Source organism: Daphnia carinata, chromosome 6 (genome assembly GCF_022539665.2).
Source record: "Daphnia carinata strain CSIRO-1 chromosome 6, CSIRO_AGI_Dcar_HiC_V3, whole genome shotgun sequence".
NCBI classification, from domain to species: Eukaryota; Metazoa; Arthropoda; class Branchiopoda; order Diplostraca; family Daphniidae; genus Daphnia; species Daphnia carinata.
Window position 1 is genome coordinate 9,317,674 of NC_081336.1, and position 22,970 is coordinate 9,340,643.

The 22,970-nt window shown below is 40.9% G+C and overlaps 6 protein-coding genes and 3 long non-coding RNA genes across 12 annotated transcripts; 6 read left to right on the forward strand and 3 right to left on the reverse strand.

Annotated features, from left to right (window-relative positions):
- Positions 1-49: 49 nt before the first annotated feature.
- Positions 50-1,108, forward strand: LOC130694124 (glucose-induced degradation protein 4 homolog). 2 transcript variants are annotated; one of them, XM_059495539.1, is made up of 5 exons: positions 50-181; positions 262-414; positions 483-650; positions 716-810; positions 872-1,108. In XM_059495539.1, exons 2-5 carry the CDS (start codon positions 268-270, stop codon positions 1,071-1,073), a joined length of 612 nt encoding a protein of 203 aa, XP_059351522.1. In that variant the 5' UTR covers positions 50-181; positions 262-267; the 3' UTR covers positions 1,074-1,108. The 2 variants fall into 2 exon arrangements, with proteins under 2 accessions (XP_059351522.1, XP_057373253.1); XM_057517270.2 differs by having other exon boundaries at positions 100-414.
- A 224-nt stretch (positions 1,109-1,332) lies between these two features.
- LOC130694123 (ras-related protein Rab-40B-like) lies at positions 1,333-2,957 on the reverse strand. Its single transcript, XM_057517269.2, has 5 exons — positions 2,629-2,957; positions 2,188-2,559; positions 1,928-2,121; positions 1,641-1,863; positions 1,333-1,582 (listed from the first exon to the last, which is right to left on the reverse strand). The coding sequence occupies exons 2-5, from the start codon at positions 2,540-2,542 to the stop codon at positions 1,347-1,349; spliced, it is 1,008 nt and encodes a 335-aa protein (XP_057373252.1). The 5' UTR covers positions 2,543-2,559; positions 2,629-2,957; the 3' UTR covers positions 1,333-1,346.
- A 176-nt stretch (positions 2,958-3,133) lies between these two features.
- On the forward strand, positions 3,134-4,118 carry LOC130694021 (ATP synthase subunit d, mitochondrial-like). Its single transcript, XM_057517160.2, has 4 exons — positions 3,134-3,351; positions 3,416-3,584; positions 3,649-3,786; positions 3,856-4,118. Exons 1-4 carry the CDS (start codon positions 3,230-3,232, stop codon positions 3,934-3,936), a joined length of 510 nt encoding a protein of 169 aa, XP_057373143.1. The 5' UTR covers positions 3,134-3,229; the 3' UTR covers positions 3,937-4,118.
- A 786-nt stretch (positions 4,119-4,904) lies between these two features.
- On the forward strand, positions 4,905-6,594 carry LOC130694122 (oplophorus-luciferin 2-monooxygenase non-catalytic subunit-like). The gene is made up of 4 exons (XM_057517268.2): positions 4,905-5,073; positions 5,134-6,130; positions 6,189-6,352; positions 6,413-6,594. Exons 1-3 carry the CDS (start codon positions 5,023-5,025, stop codon positions 6,326-6,328), a joined length of 1,188 nt encoding a protein of 395 aa, XP_057373251.1. The 5' UTR covers positions 4,905-5,022; the 3' UTR covers positions 6,329-6,352; positions 6,413-6,594.
- Positions 6,595-6,908: 314 nt separating this feature from the next.
- On the forward strand, positions 6,909-9,306 carry LOC130694120 (facilitated trehalose transporter Tret1-like). Its single transcript, XM_057517267.2, has 7 exons — positions 6,909-7,142; positions 7,206-7,257; positions 7,329-7,461; positions 7,526-7,749; positions 7,813-8,063; positions 8,168-8,447; positions 8,511-9,306. The coding sequence occupies exons 2-7, from the start codon at positions 7,207-7,209 to the stop codon at positions 9,168-9,170; spliced, it is 1,599 nt and encodes a 532-aa protein (XP_057373250.1). The 5' UTR covers positions 6,909-7,142; position 7,206; the 3' UTR covers positions 9,171-9,306.
- Positions 9,307-9,748: 442 nt separating this feature from the next.
- Positions 9,749-11,231, forward strand: LOC130694125 (uncharacterized). 2 transcript variants are annotated; one of them, XR_009001919.1, is made up of 6 exons: positions 9,749-9,862; positions 9,924-10,029; positions 10,086-10,323; positions 10,386-10,557; positions 10,659-10,797; positions 10,876-11,231. It is a non-coding gene; the product is annotated as an uncharacterized LOC130694125 (long non-coding RNA). The 2 variants fall into 2 exon arrangements; XR_009001920.1 differs by lacking the exon at positions 9,924-10,029 and having other exon boundaries at positions 9,761-9,862.
- An 881-nt stretch (positions 11,232-12,112) lies between these two features.
- Positions 12,113-13,181, reverse strand: LOC132088014 (uncharacterized). The gene is made up of 3 exons (XR_009421078.1): positions 12,944-13,181; positions 12,810-12,882; positions 12,113-12,707 (listed from the first exon to the last, which is right to left on the reverse strand). It is a non-coding gene; the product is annotated as an uncharacterized LOC132088014 (long non-coding RNA).
- Positions 13,182-13,578: 397 nt separating this feature from the next.
- Positions 13,579-21,746, reverse strand: LOC130694018 (uncharacterized). 2 transcript variants are annotated; one of them, XM_057517153.2, is made up of 4 exons: positions 21,197-21,746; positions 20,577-21,095; positions 20,307-20,457; positions 13,579-20,245 (listed from the first exon to the last, which is right to left on the reverse strand). In XM_057517153.2, exon 4 carries the CDS (start codon positions 20,099-20,101, stop codon positions 14,261-14,263), a length of 5,841 nt encoding a protein of 1,946 aa, XP_057373136.1. In that variant the 5' UTR covers positions 20,102-20,245; positions 20,307-20,457; positions 20,577-21,095; positions 21,197-21,746; the 3' UTR covers positions 13,579-14,260. The 2 variants fall into 2 exon arrangements, with proteins under 2 accessions (XP_057373136.1, XP_057373137.1); XM_057517154.2 differs by having other exon boundaries at positions 20,577-21,746.
- On the forward strand, positions 20,810-22,553 carry LOC130694020 (uncharacterized). Its single transcript, XR_009001862.2, has 3 exons — positions 20,810-21,769; positions 21,837-22,412; positions 22,479-22,553. It is a non-coding gene; the product is annotated as an uncharacterized LOC130694020 (long non-coding RNA).
- Positions 22,554-22,970: the final 417 nt, after the last annotated feature.

The window sequence follows — 22,970 nt, forward strand, 5'->3', positions numbered from 1 at the left end:
TAAGTCCATAACACCTAGCCTGAAAATAGAAATTGAGAAATCAAAGGATTGCGTTTGAGTTCTGCAGTGTGCAAGGGCTTCCTATAGAAACCGTAGTACATACGAACGACTCACTGTGACCAGGGAACCAAACAGAGAAGTGGGCAGGAATCTAGCTGTGTAATCAAAACAGCTTGTGTCTGTAAACCACTTTGCCACTTACTGATTTGAACAAACGTTTGTTTTAACCAAAACCTTTTTTCAATTCCCTACTGTCAAAAGTGCCCGATGCCCGTCAAAACAGACGTTCACGTACCACCGCCGGCCAATTCACATCAGCCCGGACTCAATCGATCCCTATTGTACAATGGTTCTCGATTTCAGGGTCACCAGAAGTCTAAAGGCAATTGTTACGATGTAGAAGTCGTCTTACAGGTAGTTCTTTTACTTAAATTAGGTTTTAAATAATATAACCTTTTTGCTACGTGGCTTTCCCCATGCAGCATGTTGATGAAGAGAACTCATATCTGTGTGGCTACCTGAAAATTAAAGGTCTTACTGAAGAATTCCCCACCCTCACCACATTTTTTGATGGAGAAATTATCAGCAAAAGATTCCCTTTCCTCACTCGTAAATGGGATGCAGATGAGGATGTTGACAAGAAACACTGGGTATGGAACCTTGCCGAAAATGCAAATTTCCGTTAACTAACTTTTGTTTATTTTCCCTTTTTCAGAGCAAATTTCTGTCATTTTATCAATATGCAAAAACATTCAATTCAGATACCTTTGACTATGATGCCATGCAAGAGACAGATTTTGTTTTCATGAGGTGACATACCAGTTTATAGTTATTCATCATTTCACATTTGATAGTGTGTTTTTCTCGACAGGTGGAAGGAACATTTCTTGGTGCCTGATCACACTATCAAAGATATTAATGGAGCAAGTTTTGCTGGTTTTTACTACATCTGCTTCCAGAAATCGACCGCCACAATCGAAGGCTACTACTACCATCGCAGTTCAGAGTGGTACCAATCGCTGACGCTCACTCACGTGCCTGAGCACAGCATTCAAATCTACGAATTTCGATAAAATTCCTTCCACCAAAAATACTTGATTGTTGCTTAAGATAAGCTTGAAAAAAATTGCCCATCCCGAGTTGTAATAATAAGAGAAAATCGTTTCGCCTTCTAAGCTCCTTTGTATTTTCCTTTGAAGAGGACGAAAAAAATACGAGAACATTTCTTTTTAGTAACACGTTGAGAGGATTGAGGAGGCAAAAAAAAATCATCAACAAAAAAGGAGAGCAGCTGGTAAAACATTTCGAGATAGCTATGGACAATTGAAAAAAAAGCGATGAAGAAATCATGAAATAACGCAGGTGAGTTTTGCGTGGACATGACTGAGTCTTGACTTTTTTATGGCCATCTTCATTTCGTGGTGATGGTTCGGGTGGTGTGGATGATGACGGGCACAACCACTGCTGAGGGCGTAGGAACGCAGCTGCGAATGAAGCGTTGGCGGTAGAGGAAGCCGATCTATGGTATACACTGAGGTCTGCGAAACGATTGAGCGGCAACACAACTCCTGCAGTGAGAGAACTGTCATAAAAAAATGAGTTGGTCATCTAAATTGAGATTTATTAATGACTAAACAAACCTCGATTGGTCCGCCAGAGCCTTTCCATCCCGTTTCGTCTAAGCGCCCGACGTGTGAGCTCGGCCAGCGACTCGGCCACGTTATAGTTGCAAAGCGGCGAGATTTCGAAAAAGGCCATGCCGTGTCGCTGGGCGTAAGCCTCAGCCTGAGCCACACTCACAGCCCGTTTGAATTCCAAGTGAAGTCGATTGCCCACGAGAACTTTCGGCACTCCGGGAGCATGCTACACAAAGTAGATTTGAAATAACTTATACAGGAATGGAAGATTTTATTTGTGAATAACATACCTCTTCAACTTCTCTACGCCAGCGGTCAATACCATCGAAAGACCACTTGTTAGTCAAGTCATAGACCAGCAGCAGGCCCTGGGCACCACGGGAATAAGATCGCAATATCGTGCAAAATCGTCCCTGCCCAGATGTGTCCCATAACTGTAGACGAACTCTCCTTCCGTCCACTAAAAGGGTTGTAACTTTGTGCACTAGAAAAAGGATGGCATAATGAAAATAAAATGCACACGGATTTGACAACAATGAAAATTCAGTACCTGGTCCAGCACAAAAAGGCATGTCTGAGGCAGCATTTTCTAATGTGCTGAGTATTTCTTGTTTGCCCACGTCAGAGTCCCCAACCAGTAGGAACTTTAACAGGTAATCATATGGTTTGGCTGAAAGCTGAGGTGCCAGAATTGGGCTGGTTGTTTCATTTGTTGGTATTGGTCTGGGTACTGGTATCATGCTGGCAGATTGCCGATTCCTCCTCAATCTTGAAGTGGAGACTACTTCTACAAGATCTGAGACGGCGCTGGGAGTAGCTGCATCTGAACTTTCAACTATGGGAAGTGGAAGGTCCGAGACTGGGAATGCCCCAATTGTCTCTCCTTGTACACGAATGTGAACCATTTTTAAGTATCTACTTCCTGTTCAAAAAATTAAACTCTCAAAATTAGTTAGGCATTACAAAAACCATTGAAAAAAAATGTCCTTACCAAAGCAACATTGACACTATAGGGCTTTGTTAGCTATCCGATCGCGATCAACTAAGTTTTGAACCAGGAGAAACTTCTTTCTATCTGCCCTAGTTACCACCGTAACTATAACGTTCGAGTTAATCAACGTGAAAAAAGGCATTGATTCCAGAGAAATCTGTCACTGCATTACTGCACTTGTTTTCAAAACACGTTCCGAGTTTTCTCCACTATTTAATAGGTCAGAACCTTGATAAAGGTAAAACTTATTATTTTCACTTCGCAACTAAGGCAAGTCAGAACACAACAAAACCTTCGGAAACTTTCCAGTACTACGAATGGCTGCTACAGCGTTGCTGTTTGGATAGAATTATATTCTATAAAATAATAATGAATTTGAACGTTATATCGTTTTAAGCTTGAAATATTAAAAGCTTTTCGTTGTTGAGATTAGATTTATGCATTTCAATATTGATTATTTTCTTTTTAAAAGGAAATATGGCTACGCTTAGCGAGTTTCAGACAGACCTCGGCCGCCATTACATCTCTCTCAGCTGCTTGGACTTTTGTACCAAACTGTGCTTGAAGAGTTTCACCGGTGTGTTTTACTGATTAAATTACAATGGCCGCCAAAAGAATCGCCCAGTCTGCCGTCAATTGGTCTGCGATGGCTGAAAAAGTCAGCGAAAGCCAACGACCCATGTTCAACGCATTCAAACTGAAATCGGACCAATATCTGAGAAGGTGCGAAACGCAATTTGTAACAGTAGAACATACATTTCTTAGACGTGTATTAATAATTCATTAGAGTGATGGCTAATCCCGAGAAGCCACCTGCGATTGACTGGGCTTATTACCAAGCTCGTGTGGCTGTACCTGGCCTGGTTGAATCATTCAAGAAACAGTATGAATCTTTGCAGGTTCCATACCCTGTAGACAAAGTTACCGCACAGGTTGATGCGCAAGAGAAAGAGACGGTGAGCTGATGAGGCCTTTGACTTATCGTGATTAATATCTAATTCGTATGAGGTAATTTTGCAGGAAGTGGTCATCAAGGAATTTGTTGCCCAGTCTAACCGCCGTGTTGCTGAAGCTGAAGCTGAGTTGAAGAAGTGGTCTTCAGTCCTTCCTTTTGGACAGATGACAATGGAGGATTTCGCTGAGGCCTTCCCCGAACAGGTGCTTAATAGAAGCTAGGATGTAAAACAAAACAGCTAGCCTTTAATTTGTATTGTTTTCCTACTTTAGGCATGGAGTGCAGCCAAACCCACCTTCTGGCCTCATGATGAAGCTTCCCAACTACCGCCAGCTCACCCTGCTGAGCACTAGACATTCATGCCACTGTAATTAGTTAAAGCTCTGAAAAGTGTACTGAAGGGACTGAAAATAGAATAAAAAAAAAGAAAGTATAAGGAACATCACAGGTTTTAATCCTATATAACTGAAACTTTCCTATTAATGGACTTGTAAGGTTGATTTAACTACTTATAGACTAAATTGTTGTCAAATAACTTCTGCAGTTGTCGTTTCACTATTTAGCAATGGAGGCAGTGTAAAATGGGTTAGCCAAATGGCCAACAAACCTGTATGCATAGCAGTGTGTTTATTTAATAGTTTTCTTAAACTATGGGCACCCAATCTATTTCAATAATTGCATTTACATAGTAAACTAGAACTGCTCAAGTGATTAAAGAAGGGAAATGCCCAAGATTTATCCCTGAGCCATTCAAGTGTGACGATTGTGTTTCTGCCCGAAGAACAGCCTCACAGGAAACTACTCGTCCACAAACGACACAGATCCCTCGTTATGAAATTGTAAATCGCACTGCATCTGCTTCAAGAGGAAATTTACACCAACGTAGGTGACTAGGAGAAAATTTGTCCCATTAGGTGGGTATTGTGTTATAACGGCTCGGCGAACGGCTTCCAGAACATTCATTTATATGCCCAATGCTAGAAGGTATTACGTGAAAAACAATTAGATTGTGTTAATTGCCAACTGACGTCACAAACCTCATTTTCTCACTGATTTAGGCAGCTAGGACCGCCTGGAAATTCCGGCTTGAAGGAAAATGAGTCGATGTGTTTTGCGTAACGGGAACAACATTAAAGATGGTTACCACGAAATCTGTGTATTACCAACGTTCGATAAACGTTTTCTTGTTTGTTAGGATTCGAGGTAGTACCGCAAGCCTCGACCGCCTTACCCGTAAAGCTATAAAAAATAACTGTCTACCGTGACTCTTTGCAATATCCAGGGCAACACTCTCCGAATCGATATACTAAGCGGCAAAACTAGGAAACGAACATAGACGCAAGAACAAATATAAAAAGCCGCTGCAATTTGCTGTTCATTACGTGAATAAAAAGCCGTGGCCAGCATCACCAAAAACTAAAACCAGAAGAATTCGCAAGATGAAGAATACAAGGATGAAATTGCTTGCGCTCTCCATTTTCGGCCTATGGGTAAGTCATCTTACACACAAAATTTATTTATTCGATGTTAAAATAATGGTTTTCTATCAGTTAATTGCAGGCACGTCAGTGGAAGGTTTTTCCTTCGTTAGTGCCAGTCATCGTTCGGCAATCAATTGTTCAAGCATTGATTACACACCGTGCACTTGTGAGGAAAACAGAGTTGTTTGCGATAAAGTACTGATCAAAAATGTGAAGGCCGCATTTAGTAAACATCCAGCCCACGATCTGGCTGGACTCCGGTTTACGCTGTCCCCAACTGAAACGGAATCGATTCCGGATGATTTCTTGAGTAAAACGAGAATCAGTGGCGATTTGGTTATGCTGTGCGTCAATAACAAACGATTGAAAGTCTCCCCGAAAGCTTTCCAGCTCTCGGCACTTACAATTACAAGAGTTTTTATTGACGGATGCGATTTCGGCCAGCAAACCAATTTCTCGTACATGTCGGGATTCCGGAACATGATGGCGCTAGTTATCAAGAATTCAACAAACTTCAAGAGTTTTAAAGGTCTGCCATCTCAATCGGCATTTACCTATTTGTATATTACGCATTCGAGAGGATTCGAAGCTTTAAATCAAGACGCTGTGGCCTTACCTGCGTTGAAAGTCTTTTACCTGAATTTCAATCAACTTAATGACGTCACAACGACCAAGATTTTCAAAGCTCTTGCTGCATCTTCGATGAATTCCTTAACGGAAATTCGACTAGACAATAATAAGCTGACGAAAATCCCTGAAATGATATCGTCCCTCAATCAACTGGAGCAAATCGATTTGGGATTCAACGAGATCACCGTCGTATCGAAAAATTCCCTTCCGCTCAACAACACCGTCAAGGGCCTGACGCTCAGTTTGCAGAGGAATCCCATCAAGACAATAGAATTAGGTGCATTCGGAGGATCTGTAGGAAGTGGAGCTCACGTTAAACTGGAAGACATTCAACTGACTCGTTTGGATTCCAAGATCTTCCGTCCTTTGTTAGAGCGGATGGAAATCCGGGCCAAAAAAGTACTAGGGAAAACGCCCCTTTTATTTATTGGCAATAGTAAGTTATCGGAAATGTTTTATAAATAAATAAGTTAATTGTTGACATCTTTTTACAGATCCAATCGAATGCGACTGCCATCTGGCCTGGCTTGTGCGGGATAATCGAAACCTGCTGAAACATATCGAGGGCGGAAAATGCAATGATTCGACGGAATTGCTGGACTTGAAAGCGGCCGATTTCATCAGGTGCAAATAGGAACATTGGGCTGTCCCACTAAAGGTTTATCTAATTCCTCGTTGTTGGCCACTCGTCCTTGCACTAATTCATCTTTAATCATAGGATTGAGCACGTTAACTGGAATCAACCATGCCCATGTAGATCTGGACTAACGTTACATTCTATTTAGCTATACTAATTGGTAGACTCATTTTTGTGAGCTGACTAATTATTATTTATGTTATTTAAAAAAATTATTGGGTGAAGGTATGTATGATTAAATACAATTTTGCTAACCTTAACAACATTTGACAGCACGGCTCATTTTGCTGGTTAAAAACAATCGATTGCATCACGATAAATGTGTGAATTAAAATGAATTAACTCAAAGATTTGTAATTAACAGCTAATTTTCTTAATGTCGTACCAACGTCCGCCTACTCAAAAGGGAAGAAAAGATTGCAAATTTGATCAGCAAAAAAGAATGTTGATATTTTCCACTAGTGCAAGGTCCTCCTGTTTGGGTAGCAATTTCAACTGCTGCCAACAGGTATTAACTTTAGAACAATAAGCAAAACATTAACGCTAATGAGCAAACGTTTTTTTCATTTCACTGTAGATTCTTCCCGAAATAACGGATGCAACAACATCTTCGGCAAACTGAGCATTTCCCCTGCACTCGCAAACTGTCCGTTGTGTTTACATCACGTCATCGTATAAGTAGGAAATGGACGAATCCTCGTGATCAGTTGCTGCCTGGAAAATTTGCTTTACCACCTCTTACGTATTCTGGCGAAAATGCCTCGTGACAAGGTGATATTCTATCACGTGCCTGAACAAACAGCCATAGAAGGTTATATTTAGTTTTAACAACTCGTATTGCGTTTCATACTCAGAATTGTGACTAACTTTGTAGGATGAACATGGGTAGGCGTGTAAAGGACAATTTCACACATCTCTTTCCGCAGGTAACATCAAGTTTATCCCTGTGTTGGTTTGTTTGAATCAGTTTGAATTGTAGTTGTTTTAAACTCTTCAGTTGGTCGTGGCAATATGGGGATCGTGGGGTTATTTTTGCATGGGTTCTGTTCGTGGTAGAAGTTCGCCCGGAATTCCATCGCATAATAGTACGATGGATTTCGACATGTCTCCATCCGACCTGCAATGGATTTGTAAGATTCTTCCATTAAAATCGCAAGTTATTAGCCCGACTAATGGAATTTGGATATCAAACAGCTTCTTTCCCGATGCTCGGGGCCATACTTGGCTCGTTGTTCATCAACAAACCTATGGAATATTACGGAAGGAAAAAGGCTCTGGTTGGCCATTACATCGTCTTCATTTGCGGATTCTTCATCTCCGGTTTCACTCACTTCGGTGAACACAAATCCATGCTGTACATTGGCCGTTTCTTGATGGGCATTGCTGCCGGATGTACCACTCCCGCAGCACAAATATACGTAATTCCCATCAAGAAATTTAAATGCAAAACATCGATTCACGACGTTATTCAACAACAATAGGTAAGTGAATGTGCATCGCCGAGTCTTCGAGGTTGGATGGGATCACTGACGGCCTCCTCTTTGGTGCTGGGCGTTTGGTCGACGTACATTGTCGGGATCTTCGTCGAATGGCACGTCCTGGCCTGGATTTTTGGCTGTTTACCCATCCTCTTTCTCTGCGGTACTGTTATGATGCCCGAATCTCCAGTTTGGCTACTGTCTCACGGCCGGGAACAAGAGGCTCGACGATCTCTTCAATCCCTCCGCGGAAAGTGATTTCTAATTCTTAAAAAAGAAAATAAAAATTTTAAATGTCAATACATGAAAGAGAAAAGAACAGAAAAATGGACTTTCGTTTCCTTTTTTTTAACAACAGGGGGGCTAACGTGCAAACGGAACTCGAAAGGATCAAAAAACATTTGGAACGCGTGGCTAATTACAACAGCAAGTCTCTTCAAGTGACATCTGGATCGGTGGTCAAACCTTTATTCATTTCATTGAGCATCATGCTGTTCCAGCAGACGACAGGAATCAACGCCATTGTCTTTTACACGGCCAGCATCTTCCAGGCAGCCGGAAGTTCAATCAACGGCAAATACGCCACGATCATCGTCGGTGCCGTCCAGTTGATTTTCACCATCGCCTCTGGGTTTCTGGTACGTTTCTTAATCATTTAAAAGAAATAAAAAAAAACATAAAAAAATTCGTTTTAATATCAGGCGGATCGATGCGGAAGGCGGATGTTATATTTAGTTTCGGCCGTTAGTTCGGCCGTACCGTTGGCTGCCCTTGGAATCTTCTTCTGCTGTCAACGTCGATGGGGCGATCAAGAAGCAATTCGATATTTCGGTTGGTTGCCATTCGCATCTCTCATCGTTTTCTTCATTACCTATTCCGGCGGGATCAGTAACGTACCCTTCATCATCATGGGCGAGATGTTCCCGTTGCGATATCGAACGCTGCTGGGTGGGATCAGCTCATCTTTCCATTTGTTTTGCACTTTCGTGATGGTCCGATTCTTCCCCGACATGTTGCGAGCGATGGGCAAAGACGGGACCTTCTACTTCTTCTGCGGATGCACTTTGTTGAGCGCCATCTTTGTTTACTTTCTTCTGCCGGAGACGAAAGGTAAAACCCTGGAAGAATTGGAACAGCTGTTCCGTTCAAACAACATCGAACCTCATAAAAGGCAATATTATTTGGAAGATACTCTTGCAACGGAAAAGAACACGAATTGGGAGGTGGTCCTGTTGAGGCGTTCAGAAACAAAAGACAGTCACAGAAGTGAATTGCAGTTGTGCGTCAACAAGTTGGAAGTTACTCTCGAGTTCTACGAAAGTAGCGCCCAATTTAATTTTTCGACAATCGACGTTGTTTAGTTGATACGTTTGCATTTTACGTCTTAATGGTAATTTAAAGTATTTAACTTTTGTGAATCGCCGCCATTTTGCATTGGCCGGTGAAATGAGCCTTGGATTTTTAGGTGTTTTTGTTGCAAAATTTCGGTTTGCGGGACGTGTTTTTTGGTTTCCTGTCTCACCTTGATATTTTTTTATGTAGGGGCTGTACTGTATTTTTCGTGTTGGATGTATACTATTTCATCGAGAATGTTACGTGTAAACAATCTATTATAAAAATTCTTCATGCGAAAATTGTAGCGTTTTTATATTCTGTGCATTACAGTTATATTAATTGGACAACAGAATAAGCAGTTTATGTACAGTATATTGCAGAAAAATGTGGCGGTCTTCCCTATCCTTTGTTTGCCAAACCTGACACATTTCACTGCAACCTCCTGTACAAAGGTAAGGCAAGTGTATTGAACAGGAATTTTATACGAATGTCGATTACATAAAGGTCATTTAGAAATAGGGCAACATAGGAACCGGGTAGAAAGCGCCAAAGGTAAGGGTAATGAACGTCTGTTACTCCGCCGTTTCTTACCATTCCCATCATTCTTTGGTTGACACTGGCATGGTTCGGACGTCGCCTCTCGTGTACAGAGTCTTGGAGAAAACACGTTCGTGTTGACTAATTGCTCAAATAGTTACGATCCTTGTCGTTTTAATTGGTGAGTAGAGCATTAACCAATTTTGCATTTTGTTGTAACAACACTACGCTGTTCTTTATAGCCCAGATGGAAAAGCTTGATTCATGAAATTGCGGAGGTCGAAATGTATCTATGGGTGTTTCCGATTTCATGGTTCAGCTGAAACATTATCCTTTATACCTAGTCAGGTGTTTTCATAATTCATCAGATGTTATATTTCTTTTGATAAAAATATTTTTTGCAGGGTACTTTGTGGTGTGAAACCCTTGTGGTCCACACTTCCATCACCTCCAGGTCACAGTTGAACATTGCTCAGTGAAGTCTAATCATTCATGGAGGATCTACCAATGAATCGTTGTGTGGCAAGTAATATTTTTCAAATATGTTACTGATGAATGCCAAATGACACAAACCTTGCATCACACTTGGTTTTGACATCTCTCATCTTGAGAAATAACTACTGCACACTTCTCTTAACACAGGTATTTCCTTTTCATTGATAAACCTTTCATCCATGCCATTCACTTTTCGTTTTGTTGGAAAGATTTGTTTGAAAGTCATTACTGGTTAGTTTTATAACTAAAATGTGGCAGTCCGATTCTATGGTTACGGTTTGTCAAATTGTACCACATATGGGGAAAAACATGATGATAATGCTGCTGTTCGGGAATTCCTACCATTGGAGTTTGCAGGCCACCAACAACTGTCTCCTATAGGTATCTGCTTATCCTTCTCAACCAAATTCTGTATAATTTTTCTTATCGTTTTTTTATTTGTTGTACATCTTTGGACCATATTACTCTAAAACCCAAACCAGTTCGTGATGCGATGACATTAGCTTTCACAGAAGATGTGGATCGTGGAAGCTTTCCAGACCTTAAATCTGAAAGTATTGATGAATAGAGATATTGAGTTTTAGGACAATATCAATAACAGTGAAACTATGAATCAGCAAGGTAATTATTATTGATTCTCTAGACAAATAAACGATATTTTTAAAGTACAAACTAACCTCTGCCATTGATTTCCCTCAGCAAAAGCATCACCATCAAATCCGAGCTACGCAACATTTGAATCCGCCGCCCATCCACATGGAGTTTGGAAGGACGCCGCGTTTTGACACTAATTGCTACAGCCAGCAACCGTATGAACGAGATCCGAGTGTGACTGCATTCAACTTGATGTAAAGTGCATTATTGTGGACAGTGGGCTGTGACAGAAAACAAACGAAGCATTGCCGTAAAAGAAATGGTATGGAAAAAATTACTTAGACTCACAAATCCTTGTTAAATATGGCAGATTTTTTCTGTTAGCTTGTCCTTTTTGTACAAGTTAAAAAATTTCTGAAAATGTTCTGTTTTTTTGTTGTTTGACAAATGCACAATTTCATATACACTGTTATTCTACAGAGCTGTGCTGATCGCGGTTTTTTCTTTTGACGTTACATGCGTCACCGCCGCCAAAAGCGAGGGGCAGGTAGAAAAAAACGAAAAAGAAATGCTGTAGGTATTCTAAAAAAACACCCTAGAGAAAACAACCGTCTGAGAAAAAACTAGATATTGGTATTTGGAAAGGCAAGTGTTATGGGTTTTGGCATCAGTTTTCCAAACCAACCAACGTACTGGCAAAGAAAAGTATCTGTTCGAGAAGAGAGCCAGTAAATGTCCAGGAAACGAAAAGGAAGCTTGCTTATAATTTTTAAGTCCAAAGCTCATTCTTAAATTCACTAATAATAACAGTAGTATTAAAATATGTGAAATGGCTCAATGGTAGAGCATCGGCTTCGTAAGCCGAAGTTCTAGGGTTCAAATCTCAGATACTCCGTGTAGACATTTGTATTACGGCACTTGTTTATTTGTTGAAATAACGAAAAATGGCAAAAATTCTTTCCATTCGACGATCAGAAGCATCTCACGCAGATTTTTTCTACGCTAGCTGCTCTTGACAAGCAATAGTTGCTTACCTGGGATTTGAACCACAGGCAACTGGCTTTCCAGCCATGGACGCTACCATTGCGCCATGACTGTTCTTATAAACATATGCTTAGATTTTGATGCGTATATTGAAATGGTGTCGACACTAGGTTATTATAGAAGGCTTTTTACTAAGAAACAAAATGTAGATGGAATATCGACATGGCTTCTGCTTAGCATACTAGAATTCTAGGGTTCGATCCCCACATCAGTCTACATATAATTAAATAAATAAAAACAAATAGAAATATTATTTAAAGCTTTTTATTTTCCCTCCTTCCACCCACAAATCCACCACTATACATATTACACATACAATACAAAAATACATACACAAATACACTTAAAACTAACCCGTTGGCTGCCACGCCATCTTAACTACAGTTTCTACATCGCTATCTTAGGGATAGCGATAAAGGGGGCCGGGGGGCCGGGCTGACACGATGACGAGACCTTTACGGGAATGCACACCCCAGGTCTCATCTATCGCATCGATCAAGGGAATTCCCTCTGGTGCATTGCCTTTGGGGCCATTCGGCCAATCTTGGGCAGTGGCGCTGCTCCACCCCATGGAAAATAGGCCATGGAGCAGAACAGCGCGGCCCGTCCCTGTCAAGCTAAAAAAAAAAGGGGATTCAAAGATGTGTGGCAGCCAACGGGTTAATTACATTACATATTACATACAATACAAAATATAACGATACCATGAAGATAAGGCGACGACACAGCAACGGATGCGACGGCGACACGGCGATGGGCAACCACGAGGCGACGACGGGCGAGGCGAAGACGAGGCGACGACGGGCGAGGCGACGACGGGCGAGGCGAAGACGAGGCGACGACGGGCGAGGCGAAGACGAGGCGACGGACGAGGCGAAGACGAGGCGAAAAGCCTGGTGAAGAGGGATGAATAATATAAATGATAAATATGAAAAAAAACGTGTCACTCCATGTGGAATATAAAATTAGTGGTGTAATTATAAAAGAGAAGTTACCTATGACATTGTCTGAAGACTGCAGAAGCTGTAGGGCTGGTATTTTGCTGAAGCAGGTGAAGGCTTGGCAGACCTACGTTAGGATATGTAATTTAAAGAAATGCAACACTAGATAAGTCTCAAACTAGCAATACCAAAAGGGATTGTTTCGATGCCCTTGTCTACTTGTATTGGTTGGTAATGGTTAAGCGTTGGAAACCAACCAAAGGGGTGCACAATCCATTGCGCAGATTAAGGCTGATTCTGATGACCAAGAAAAGGGGTAGTCGAATTAGACAGTGGTGTGCTGATTCTAAGAATGCACATCACTGGTGACGTTCTTCCCGGTTAGCATTCTTTCCATTGTAAGTTTCACAAGCTAGATCTTAAAGTATAAATCATGCCAAATGGAATACTAATGGCCACGTACAAGTTAAATACCTCTAAATAGACTAGCACGATGGAATGATAACGTCATAGTTTTTTTACAGAGCAATCTGTGACTGTTTGGAATTGTCATCTTGCATAGCTTACAAGATTGCCCGTTACAAAAAAAATTAACTATTTGATGTGCTTCACTTCCAAAAACTAACACAAGGAATAAAACACTTAATTGGCGTTAGTTTTCTATAACTTTCTACTCGACTACAACATTTTAAACGAAAACTTTCGAACACAGGTTACAACGATCACACCACTGTCACAGGTAAACACAACACCATTTTAGAAGCGCACCAGCGACATCTAATTTGTTTTTTTACAACCAAAATAACAGCGAAACAAAAAGGAATGACGGAACAATTTTTTTTCTGTTTATTCAAAAACCAAGATATCCCATGACAATACATGATTCGGAATGCAAATTTGAAAAGGGAGTCAACTGCGGCTTTTTACAAACGTGCTTGACCAACATCAAACTGTAGTTTTAGGATAAAATGATTTTACATGCTTCTGTTTAAAATGGTACTTCCCGTCTCTTGCCAGCTGATTGTCGTATGAATCGCCATACGTACGCACCAGGTTGTTCTTATGTCTTGCCGGTTACAAAATGAAAATACACACGGTTAACTTAAGGAAACGTATTACAAGGGAATCAATTGGCGGCCATATAATATGATACAAAATCACGAGACATGGTAATTTTCATATAAACACAGGCGATTAATCACCAATAATGGTGCCACAGATAGTTGCTGTGCAGTTGACACAGATAATTCACTGTCTTACCACTACTGTCAAAATGCACTACCAGTAGTTTGTTCGTAATCCAAGCACACCAAACAACAACGTTACCTACACCGCATCCAACCTCAACACAACTAACCCCAAACGTTCTATATAGATTACACAACGGGTAGAAACTACGTTTTTAGTACGTTCTAATACAGCAACATAGCAAGGTCTTTCCACGAAATGGACCCGAGGATCCATTTCGTCGTCAACCTTACCAGAAGAACTCTACCAATCAAGCACTACAACGTTACGATTGTTACAATATTTTGTACAAATTGTTCACGTTGTTTGCCCTTACTGTAATCGATTAAAAAGTTGAAAAGGGTTCGTGCTTTGTAACGTCGATCTTCCAGTTCGTTGAAATAGGTCCGGGGATGGAGAAGCACTTCTTCAATGAAATCGGCAGCTTTTTCTTGAATAACTTGTTGAACGTCCTTTCGTATTTCTTGTGGTAGGATGTCCAGCAGTCCGTCAATGTCATGTCCCCACGACGCAGCTTTCAGTAAGACAGGAGATCCATCCATTTCGTGCAACAGCAACTTTTCCACGGCCTCCCAACCGAACACTTTCGACACAGATTTCAATATTTCGTTCGTCGTCGTAACCTCACAATGTTCAACGATGTAACTCCATACACTGCGCTGTTGTCTGCCAATCCAACGAACCGATGTGAGGATATCAACGCATCTGCTGAGTTGCATTTCGCTGCCATAATCCAAGTAGAATCGCAAAATATCACTGTAATGTAAGGCGATTGCGGAACTAGAAAATTCTGTCACAGAGTCGTGGTTGATGAACGTGTCGTGTGTCATTGGCGGACCATTTTCCTTCCACTCCATTTTAATTTCCTCTTGGCTTTTTTCTGGTAAACGTTTCAACATGAGTGTGACGATTTCTTGCGACAGATGAAGAACAACGTAACCATAATTGTCCTGGTGGAGCCAAAGTTCTTTAGCGGAATTACCTCCGAGTTTATCCGATACGCAAGTCAAACACTTTAAAATGGTTTCGACTTGCGTTACACCTAGTTGCCCTCCAACTAAAGAAGTGGCTGTCGATCGTAGGAAGTCTCCCCAAATGCTGTTCCTCGGCTCAACGCGCTCGGCGTGAACGGTTGTGGTTCCGTCATCATTCGGCGTGAAAACTAAATCGTTAGGGGCGTAATCACGCGGATGGTGTTGGATGGTCTCGTCGCGATACGTTGGATCACTGAGACGAACCGTGGAGACCGTAACGGACTGGCTGCTTTTTACTATTTTGGTATCACCTTGAAGAGTAATCGTTTCCACGAAATCCAAGAGTTGTTTTTCGTCAAAATTCTTCAACAGATAACTTGACAAAAGATAGAAATTCGGGTAGAGGTTATTCTTAAGCAAACGCTCGGTAAAGGGACCAGCGCCTTCTATTGATAACAGTCTCTGCAGATGTTCTGCATCCATGCGTCGTAAAGCATTCGTTGCTATTCTTTCTGTGTTGAAAATTAGGTCATGCAAACATTTGTAGTCTTCAACGCCGTCTCGATCGACGATGATATTTACCATGGCGTTGAATAATTTATTCGGATAGCAGCGATCGAAAATAGAAATCCCAGAAAATGCAAAGTTGGCTATTAACTGGGTAAGTAGATAATCATGTCCTAGTTCTGTCTTGACGACGTTCATTGTCAGTTGAAACATTTTTGCATTTTTCGATTTCACGGCGAGATAAAATGACTGGTGAATATTAACGTTTAACTCAGTTAACTCGCCCGTCGGTGCGTTGGGACATATGTCTTTGACAAAGGCCAACAGTTTCGAACAGACTTTCTTCTGATTTTTAGCCGTGGCGAAGTAAAACGGAGTGTAGCCCTCAAGCACTACCTTGCGCAGTTCTTGTTTAGTTCCATCGTCGAGTTCCCGCTGGCGAAATCTTGCTAATATTTGCCCAACTATGTTGACGTCTCCGTAGAAGGCTGCTCGATGAAGAAGAGTCATGTCATAAAAATCTTTTTTCATTAGGATGTCGAAATCAGTCGGGATGGCATCGTCTTTTTCTAGTCGACACGGTTGGTAAATATTCTGAAATGCTTCCGGATCTATCGACAAAACTTCGCCGTAAAGTTGGACGAGAAGACTAGACCGATCTAGTCCGTCTAAAATAGTCAGGGTTTCGGCAATTCGCCCAGTCATCAGTTGTTTTTCAGACTGGAAAACTTTAATTAAGAATTTGGCGAACTTGAAATCGTCCGAATAAGCTGTCGATTTGGAAACAAGCGCGAGAAATCTTTTCAGATGACTACGATATTTGTCGTGACAAATCAAATATAACAAAGCATTTTCGATTAGGTCATCTTCAGAGGACTTCAGGAGACATTTATCGAAAGCCACATTCTGTTTTTCCAAAAACTCAAGAAGTTCATTCATCGTTTCCGGGTGTCCGTCTAGGTTTTTCTTTAACCATAAAAAACTATGTGGGAACATATGTTCTAGAAGATGTTTTATAGTACTAGACGTGTCGAAGTCGTCTGGATTAATGATGTCGAAGTAATTGATGAATCGTTTAAAGAACTTGCTTTCTTCAAACAAAGCATTCGAAGAAAAACGGTTTACCGGTCCGAAAAGGGTCCCCCTTACAAATTGAGAGACTTCACTTCTTTCGAATGTGGCATCAAGACAGTCACAAAACAATCGGAATATGTTGCCTTTCCCATTCAAAATAGAAAAATGGACGGCATTCTTAAAGGACGGTTGGAGTTCACTGCTCCCGTCAGTCATCATCTTCGTGAGTCGATCCGGTAATTCACGATCATTAATTTTCTTACGCCATTCTTTATCCTCATCGACCATCGTCTTCACCATGCCATCGAAAAACACTTGAACTCCGTCGTATTCCTTGGAGGCCAAGATTTTGTTCAGAATCAATTTCCGAATGGATTCATTTTCCAGCAGTTTGTTGTGACGGTTGTCATTGGGATGAAATCCTTCGTAAAGATATTTGGCGACCAAATACTCGGCAAATGTCCGATGCAAGAACTGGGGTCGCATTCCATCTTCATTAGAAAACGTTAACCCAAATTTCAGCGTGTTTTTCGCAAGAATACTTTTTTCTTGAGCCACATCATCGCTGGATTTGTGCGAAATTTTCGCTGGCCAAAGCATTTCCAGTATATTTGGTTCAGTGACGATGGTTTCGACGGCCAATTTCGTTAATCGTAAGTCGATTTTCTTTATCGTACTCCTCATAGCAAATTCCACATTCGGATTGGAGCCGGCTTGGCTTTTTTCCTGTAGAAAGATGTCGCGTTTTGTAACCATCAATTGGCTGTACAGACTAACCAAATCAAATTTCTGATCGTCAAGTAAAGCCAACAGTTTTTGGGACAATAATTTATCAGATTGTCGATTGTTGTTTTGCACAATGTCGCCAATTTTTTGCTGGTAGCATTCGGCGAGAATTCTGCATTGCAAAGGGATTCCGATGAAAGCTCTTTCGTCGTCTTTCAGAGTCTCCGACACCCGATTCACTAGCAATTCTGCAAATTTCTTGATGGCTTCAGCTTGCACTCCATTTGGCAACCGTTGCGTCCAATAACTGGTCAGGTAATCGATCTGATACTCTTTGTTGAAATTTTCCAAATTATAAGCCAACTGACCTAATTCGTATTGTAGCTGGAGGGCCTTGTGGGAGCGGGTAGTGACGTACAGTTGAATGCCCTTCTTTTGAATAATCTTTATTAGCTGAACGGCAATATCTTGGCATTCTTCATCGATTTCATCGTAGCCATCAAACATGAAGACGATCTGTTCGCCCGTCTCGAACCGGTGATTCAGCAACGAGCAAGAAAACGGGCATTTACTGTCGACGACATGCAGATGATTGATGAGGAATCCAATCAAATCAGGTTTGCTTCTATCGAGTTTCAATATGGCGTCACAATGTTCAACTAAATTCAATCTGATAACCCAACAGTCAGGTTTCATCTTCTTTATTTCAGTGTAGTAGTGGGAGAGGAGAGTCGATTTGCCTGTTCCAGCCACGCCACAGATGATGTCAACCGGATGTTGATTCCGCTCCTTGTCAAACTGAATCAAATGGCTGTCTTCTTCGATTTTGCCTGGCGTTTGGTCGTTCATCTGTGTTATGTTTTCCCAAATTTTTTTGCGACGGTCGTCATCGACGAACCATTCGATTTGGCCCTGCGCACTGATTCTGCATTCCCCGTTTAGCTTCTCTTCAGAGCACTCCAAACGCTTGGCTAGATCAGCGATAAAACGGTCGTGAAATGCAAATTTCACTCGTCTTTTGATGTAAAGAGATTTCACGAAACCGGTTGAATCGAACGATGGAATGATGATTTGCCCAACTTCAGGACGTAGAAGCTCTTCTAAGGAATCCAACACATCTTCCGGTTTAGGGCCAACTAAACGCCCAACTTTTTCATTCTCCCCTTGGAATGAAACTATTTTCGACAGGGTTTTTTGCTTGAAGGATTCATCCAGCTGCGAGAATTTGATTTCATCGTTGATATGAGCGGCAATCGCAGGTTGCTTGCGGCTGATGACAATCACCTTATGTCTTTTTGTCTTCTCTCCTTCATCCATTTGTGCAACATGATCGTCTTGAAACGGCTGCTCGCCATCATCGCAAACGACTAGAAGAGAATGGCCAGAATCGTTCGGTAATTGAAATACATTTTTCCATCGCTCTGCGTCTTCCTTGGATTGTAATTGACTAGATGATATCACCAGGTGGCTAATTGATGCTGCATGTTTCTGTTGCAATTCTGGAATGGCCGAAATGACTTTGACGGCCGTATGTCTCGGTGATAATGTGGTAATGCGCTCAATCGTGTTGTTACTTTTCAGCATTTTCTGTAGTTCATTGGCCATTGTTTTCTTGGCTTCCTCGTTGAACCCCACCTCATTTCCTAATTGTGTCTGGTACTCTATTGAAATTTTTTTAACGCCTTCTAATAAGATCTCCTTGGCTTCTTCTGATGTTAGCCAACGGCCCATTTTCATTGCCTTCTTTAAAGAATCTGGAATAACATTTAGCAAAACTAGCGTTTGCTCTTTGCATTCTTTGCGAGTGTAGTACTTGCTCACGTCATTAGTTTGTAAAATGTCTTCAAAATGCTCTTCGTTTGGCATGTTTACCACGAACAGGAATTTGTCAAAAAACGCTTTAATGTCTGCCTCCCCGATTTTTAACGGTAGACGATTTTCCGTTTCAGCAGCCGGTTGGCTTCTTCCGAATGTGTTATTCAATTGGAATTTCCAGGTTTTCCAATCGTCATTTCCCACCAGTTCGCAGAGGATTTGACGTAGTTCTTTAGCTCCATTGGACAGACTTACAGCTTCGTTTACAAAGTCCTCATGGAACTTTTTCGTTTTCAAATCAATGACGCGTTCGTTGATTAACGCAACGTGATAGTTTTTAAAGACATCGATTCTCGTTTCAATTTTCTTTCCATTTTGCGCGAAGACTTGCAACTGTTTGGCAAGAAGTTGAATGTTTTGCCAATCGTTTAACGCTTTATCTCGTAATTCTTGTGTGAAATTCAATTTATAACGACATGTATTTTGTTGCGGACCAAATTCTAAAATGTCTTCAGGTTCGTCGTTCACCTTCAGTAGTTCGATCCCATTCTTCAGTTTGACGACTTTTTTGTTCTTGTTGTTAATCCACACGTCATATTCCTGGGCATCCTTCAAATGAAAATCGCTGTTGGTGCAAAGGATACAGTCGTGAATGATTTCATTTCTCGTTGTCATAATGCAAAACGAACGGAAATATTTTGGTATGCTGAAATCGTTGTCATTGTCTTCAAGGAGTTGAGTCGACTTTATCTTGTATGACTCATCCAGCTTGTGTTTGGCTTGCAAGTAGCGATAGCGCCAAGCTTTATCTTCAGGTGTTTTGTCTGGGACTTGATATCTGAAAACCACGTCGTTAAATTTACCGCCCACGTCTTCCCTTTCTCTCGACAATTCAAATTTATAACCAGCTCCGAGTGCTCGTACGCAAAACAACATCAACAATTTCTGTTCAAACTTCAAACCGTGAGTTGCATCAAGTGCCTTTTTAGTTGGGTTTCCCATTTTCGCCACTGATGCTTATGTGCTGTTTGATGAGGTGACGTCGTCATTGTTAACAGAGCCTGGCCCATCATTTTCATTTTTTCCCGATGCCATTTCCGCGAAGTATCGGACCGTTTTCTAATCAAAATGATGGACTTGGAAACCCTAAATGAAATGAAAATTATTTCAGCCTTACTCGAAGAACTTGTTTTAAATGAAACGTTACCACTTTTATCGAAGCAAAAGACCCTATCTAGACAGATAATACGAATAAAAGATAACGTTATCTCGATGGACGCCGACTGGATTTTTGTCCTTTTTTGAAGGCGATCCAACATTAAAATACTGTTGCAATGACTAGCAAAGAGAACTGCAACCTACTCAAATAGATAAGGACGTTCACCATTTTGTTACGTAATTATTTGTGCCCCCTGAGACTTAATTTGCATTTGATCGAAAACAATTTGGGATTATTAAATTAGACTAGCTTCCTTACCTTGTTCGAGATGCACCGATGACGACGATAGATCGGCAAACCGATCATATCACAAAGAGTTGGGCTTGTGACAGTTCAACCAAGTTCGCTAGCTGCAGCTTTTTGAAACCTTGTTAAACAACGAACGATAGATGAATGATTGGGATCTTTATCATTACCCAGCACAAAATCGTTCATGATAAGGGTAACAGCAGCAATTTCAAAATGCCGATCACATAGCGGCGTAACTTGATTTGGATAACATGCTGATTATGTGCAGCGTAGATTTGGGACATTCGTTGTCAGACGTGAAATGAGATGATTGTTCCTTTTTGGGCCGATGGTTCGAAACTACCAGTGTGATTTACGGTGTTTGTTTTTCAAACCATAAGCCAACAGAAGTAAAATGAAAAATCATGAACACAAAATACTTTTTCTCTGATTCCATGATTAAGATGTTCAATCCGAAAAAAACCAAATTTTCTTTTCAAGTGCATCCTCTATGTCCTTCATCATCTACTGTGCTTTTCCATGAAATTTCTGTAGTTAACAGGTTTGAAAATATTTTACAACAAGATAAGATGTTAGCTGACTCAAACCGGCTGATAACTAAAGTGGACAAAATCCATTGTGTTACGTACCTCTTTAAGTTTCATGCGCAGCTGAAGCTACTTTTTTTCATCCCTCCACTTCTTCTAAGGGTTGTAATTGACTAGGTGATATCACGAGGTGGCCCATTCATGCATTTTCCTGTTCCAATATTGGAACAGATGGAACGATTTTGGTGGCTGAATGTCTAAGCGATGATGTGGTAATGCACTCAATTATACCAATAGTGACCAAAAAATGCATTAGTTTAACGGCCATGTCTTGCTTGGCGTCTTCCTTGGACCCCACCACATTTTCCAACTTCCTGCAACAGACTGTTTGCTGTTTGCATTCTTGGCAAGGATAGTACTTGCTCACATCTTCAGCTTGTAAAATGGCTTCAAAGTGCTCTTCGTTTGCAATATTCACCACAAAAACGAATTTGTCAAACTGTGTGCCAATGTCTGCCTCTGTCATTTTTAACGGTAAACAATTTACATTTCAGGAGCAAATATGGCAATCCGTTTTACCGAAAAAAATAGGGAAAAATCTATTGCCTCCCAGAATCCGGGGGGTAATAGCATTTTGTCTATTGCCCCCCGGAATCCAGATGGCGCTGGCAACGGGTACCAGTGCGCCTTTTCTTTTGTAGAATGCGTTGCAGACAGTGATAATAAATAGTTTTTATTACAGGCGAACAACATTATTGGCGAATTCCAATGGGTGCCCTAGAGTTGACCTAGGGCAATTTTTTGCCCTAAGTATGTTCCAATGGGCTGACGGGGCAACTTTTTTTCAGAGCAACCCTGGGTTTTTGTGTTCCAATGGCTGCCCCAAATTTTTAGAGTTGCCCTAAAACTGCCCTTTCGGGCGCTCGCAAAAACTGACTTTTTTTTCAGTTTTTCAAACCCTGAACGGGGCACTTCCTAGCAGACGAATTTTTTACTTTTTTGCAGACGAATTCGTTGTTGTTAGCAGTTAGTCTTGTTTATGCTGTATTATTTTGTTTTACATAACTTGTTTTATAGTGAGGAGACTTTTGCAACAACGAGTGTACCGATTAAAAAAAATGAGGATGGATTAAGTGTCCTACGTCAGGTAAAGTATTTCTCATTGAATAGACTTTTTTTTAATTTAGTAAGTTGCAGCAGTGATTTTGGAACGATCTTGGCTGGTTTTCGCTCCCCATATGCCTATATAGTTAATAATCAAGCGCTAAATTAAGCCATATCGACGTTGTTACAGTAAAAAATGGTTTGAAATCACCAGGTAGGGTATTATTTACATGTTAACATACCAAGCACCGATTAACTTCAGTTATTTATAATATTACAGGATACCATTTGTAGCAATAACCACGGAAGCTGTACCGCTAAAACTAAAATGCAATAATTATGATGGTCTTTAATGCAGTTTAATACAAATAAAGAAAATATTTTACTATTTGTTTTGTATTGTTTTTTTTCTACATTAAGGATTACAATCATACATAGTTACGGATGAAAATTTTATTAATAATATCTCCAAATAAATATAAAAAGGGGTGGGTGGAAATGGGACATAGGAACACAAATAATGGCATCACAACTCTACAACCACTACACACACTACACACAAAAACTATAACCTACACTTTCAACACCTGCCATTTTTTGTTTACAAATGTGCGGTAAAAGAGCGTCTGCTTGCACCCAGTCAAAAAATGTATTCCAATGGACTCAAAACCTGGCACTGCCCCGGCTAGTGCATGACGTCATGGCTAGGTTTCTGACTGCCCTAACCCTACTCTGTAGGGCAGCCATTGGAAATCGCCATATGCTGTTCTGC